At 37.1% G+C, this 2,537-nt stretch overlaps 3 gene segments (V, D, J or C); 2 read left to right on the top strand and 1 right to left on the bottom strand.

Annotated features, from left to right (window-relative positions):
* LOC107555088 (Ig kappa chain V-I region CAR-like) overlaps window positions 1–1,416 on the top strand; it is a 9,258-nt gene extending 7,842 nt beyond the window's left edge. Inside the window, 2 exon segments of the V gene segment in view lie at window positions 782–999; window positions 1,094–1,416. Of these exon segments, the coding sequence occupies window positions 945–999; window positions 1,094–1,416 (378 nt within the window).
* LOC107555038 (Ig kappa chain V-III region NG9-like) overlaps window positions 793–2,537 on the top strand; it is a 17,537-nt gene continuing 15,792 nt past the window's right edge. Inside the window, exon 1 of the V gene segment in view lies at window positions 793–829.
* Window positions 1,803–2,537, bottom strand: part of LOC107555080 (Ig lambda chain C region-like) — a 1,088-nt gene continuing 353 nt past the window's right edge. Inside the window, 1 exon segment of the C gene segment in view lies at window positions 1,803–2,292. Coding sequence covers window positions 1,976–2,292 — 317 coding nt within the window.

Here is a 2,537-nt window from a genome sequence, read left to right as displayed (position 1 = left end):
GTGAAAAACATGGAATATCACCAAATATGACATTCATAATATAATCATTTTTGATGGTGCAATCAATCAATAAAATAGACTGAAACTTATTAAATAAAAGTACAGCTTTTTAATAATATATTTTGATTAATTATTTTTATTAATTAAGAATGTTGTTGCCAAATATTCCTAAGTAACCTTAAACCTTGTTTTTAAAAACACATACATATTATATATTTATATCAAATAATTTAAGAAAGACTTACTTCTGATGGTCAGTTTAGTTCCTCCACCAAAAGTGTACCACAGTGCTTCATTCTAGTGAAAGTGTCGTACAAAAACCTCCGTCACACTCAGATGAACACAAACTCCACGACACTCACACACACTCACACACACTGATATGAGACTCAACAGCAGACATGCACTTTTTTTAATCTAAAAAAAAAAACTGTATTATTGCATGAAGGCTGAAATCATTTGTTTCATAAACAGTCCTAAAATACATTCATTGCATTTTCGGTACACATGTGATTTTAAACTCTGCTAATTCTACTTACCTGCTTTATAATGAAATCTTTAGTAAGATTTAGATGGTCATTCTCTATTAGATGACCTTTGACCTGTTATACAGTATCATGGATGATATCAAATCAGCACAACAGATATTAAATGCTCTCAGCATCAAAGTCTGAATGAAACATTAAACAGTGTTTGGAGGGAGAAGCTCGACCCAAAATAACATGAAGCAAATTATAAATGCCTGTATCTAAAAACACTAAATGGAAATTTATTAGCAAAGATACTGAACAAATAAAATGGCAAAACTGTGTATCTCTGCTGTCTTGAGGTAAATGATGTGGAGAGTGTTTGCATATTGATCAGATGCTTCAGTGCTCTGAGAGTGTTTATAGTGCTGTGAGTTTAACACTTCATCACTGACACACACAACAATCTTCATCAACATGACCTTCATCATCATCTTCATCTGGACACTTTCATACTGCTTTATACTACAAGGTGAATAGTGTATATTTGAAATAATATTAATTAAATAATTTTATTATATGTCAAATAATATATTTTTATGGATTAATAAATGTTTGTTTCTCAGGGTGTAAAGCTCAGATCACAGTCACTCAGACTCCTTCAGTGAAAACTGCCACACCACGAGAAAATGTAGAGATGAGCTGTAAACTCAGTAGTCCTGCTACAGCCTGCAGCCCACCCTGTGTGTTCTGGTATTTACAGAAACCTGGAGAAGCTCCTAAACTCCTGATTTATAGAACAAACCGCCTCCAGTCAGGAACTCCATCTAGATTCAGTGGCAGTGGATCTGGGACAGATTTCACTCTGACCATCAGTGGAGTCCAGACTGAAGATGCTGGACATTATTACTGTCAGAGTTACCACAGTGGTTATGTGTTCACACAGTGATAAAGAGTGGTACAAAATCCTCCGTCAGTCAGAGTCACAGTGATGAACTGATGCTGCAGCTGCTCTAACACTATCACTCACTCAACTATGTAGATTTTCATATAAATTTTATAAAATATAAATAATTTATTGAGTTTTCTAGTTGCTAAATTCATTAATTTAACAAACTTTATCTTATTAAATTCATCTAACACTATATCCGTGAGGTTCATAATTTGGCCACATGTTCGTTTCATTGTGTATCTGCAGATGTTTTCATGGTTCATTGAGTGAAGTTTCTATTTCTTTTTTAAATGTGAGTTAAAGCCCTGATCCAAAGAAAGACCCGAAACAAAAATGACAAAAAAAACAAAGATATTAAGTTACAATTGTATTTTATTTATTGAGTAAATATTAATAGCATCACCACTGAATGATAAAGCACACATATAGTCTTGTATGAAGCACACAAAGCAGAGCAGATGCAGATGCGAGCGACTGAAGCTGGATGTGGAGAATGAAGGAGTCGCTCATGTGCTGTTAGTCTCCATGTGAGACATGAGTGAGAAGAGCAGCAGATCTACTCTGAACACTGCTGTCTCGTCACGTGTCCAGTGAGCGCAGGCTGGCCGCTCCGTGTGGCCTCACAGCTCACTGAGACGCTCTCCATCCACTCCTGCTCAGAGAGAGTCAGGCTGCTGCTCCAGCTGTACAGACCGTCCTTCTCCAGGAGCCCAGCGCTGCTCTCCTGAGACCTGCTGCTCCCGTCCACCTTCCAGCTCAGGCTCCAGTCTGACGGGAAGCCCTTGCTGGCCACACACACCAGTGTCGCTGTCTTCTTTGAGGAGATCTCTGCACTGGAGGGCGGCAGGACGCTCACTTTAGGACGAGTGACGCCTGACAAACACACAACAGTCAACTCAGTGAAGAAGAAAGCATTTCTCTCCTTTCAGCTTCAGAAAAATATAGGAACAATTAATACAGTGATAGTCATTTTAGCAACATTAAACTTCAAGTCACCTGAATTAACTTTTACAAAGCCTGTGATCAGCAAAGCAACGAATATTTGGTGAAATATATTGATATATTGAAGAGTAATTTTCATTATCAAATTTAATGTTACTTTGATTAAAAGCATGAAA

Source organism: Sinocyclocheilus grahami, unplaced genomic scaffold (assembly GCF_001515645.1).
Source record: "Sinocyclocheilus grahami isolate Dianchi unplaced genomic scaffold, SAMN03320097.WGS_v1.1 scaffold19.1, whole genome shotgun sequence".
Classification (NCBI taxonomy): domain Eukaryota; kingdom Metazoa; phylum Chordata; class Actinopteri; order Cypriniformes; family Cyprinidae; genus Sinocyclocheilus; species Sinocyclocheilus grahami.
Note: the sequence above shows the minus strand (reverse complement) of the source record. Positions and strands in the feature narration are given on the sequence as shown.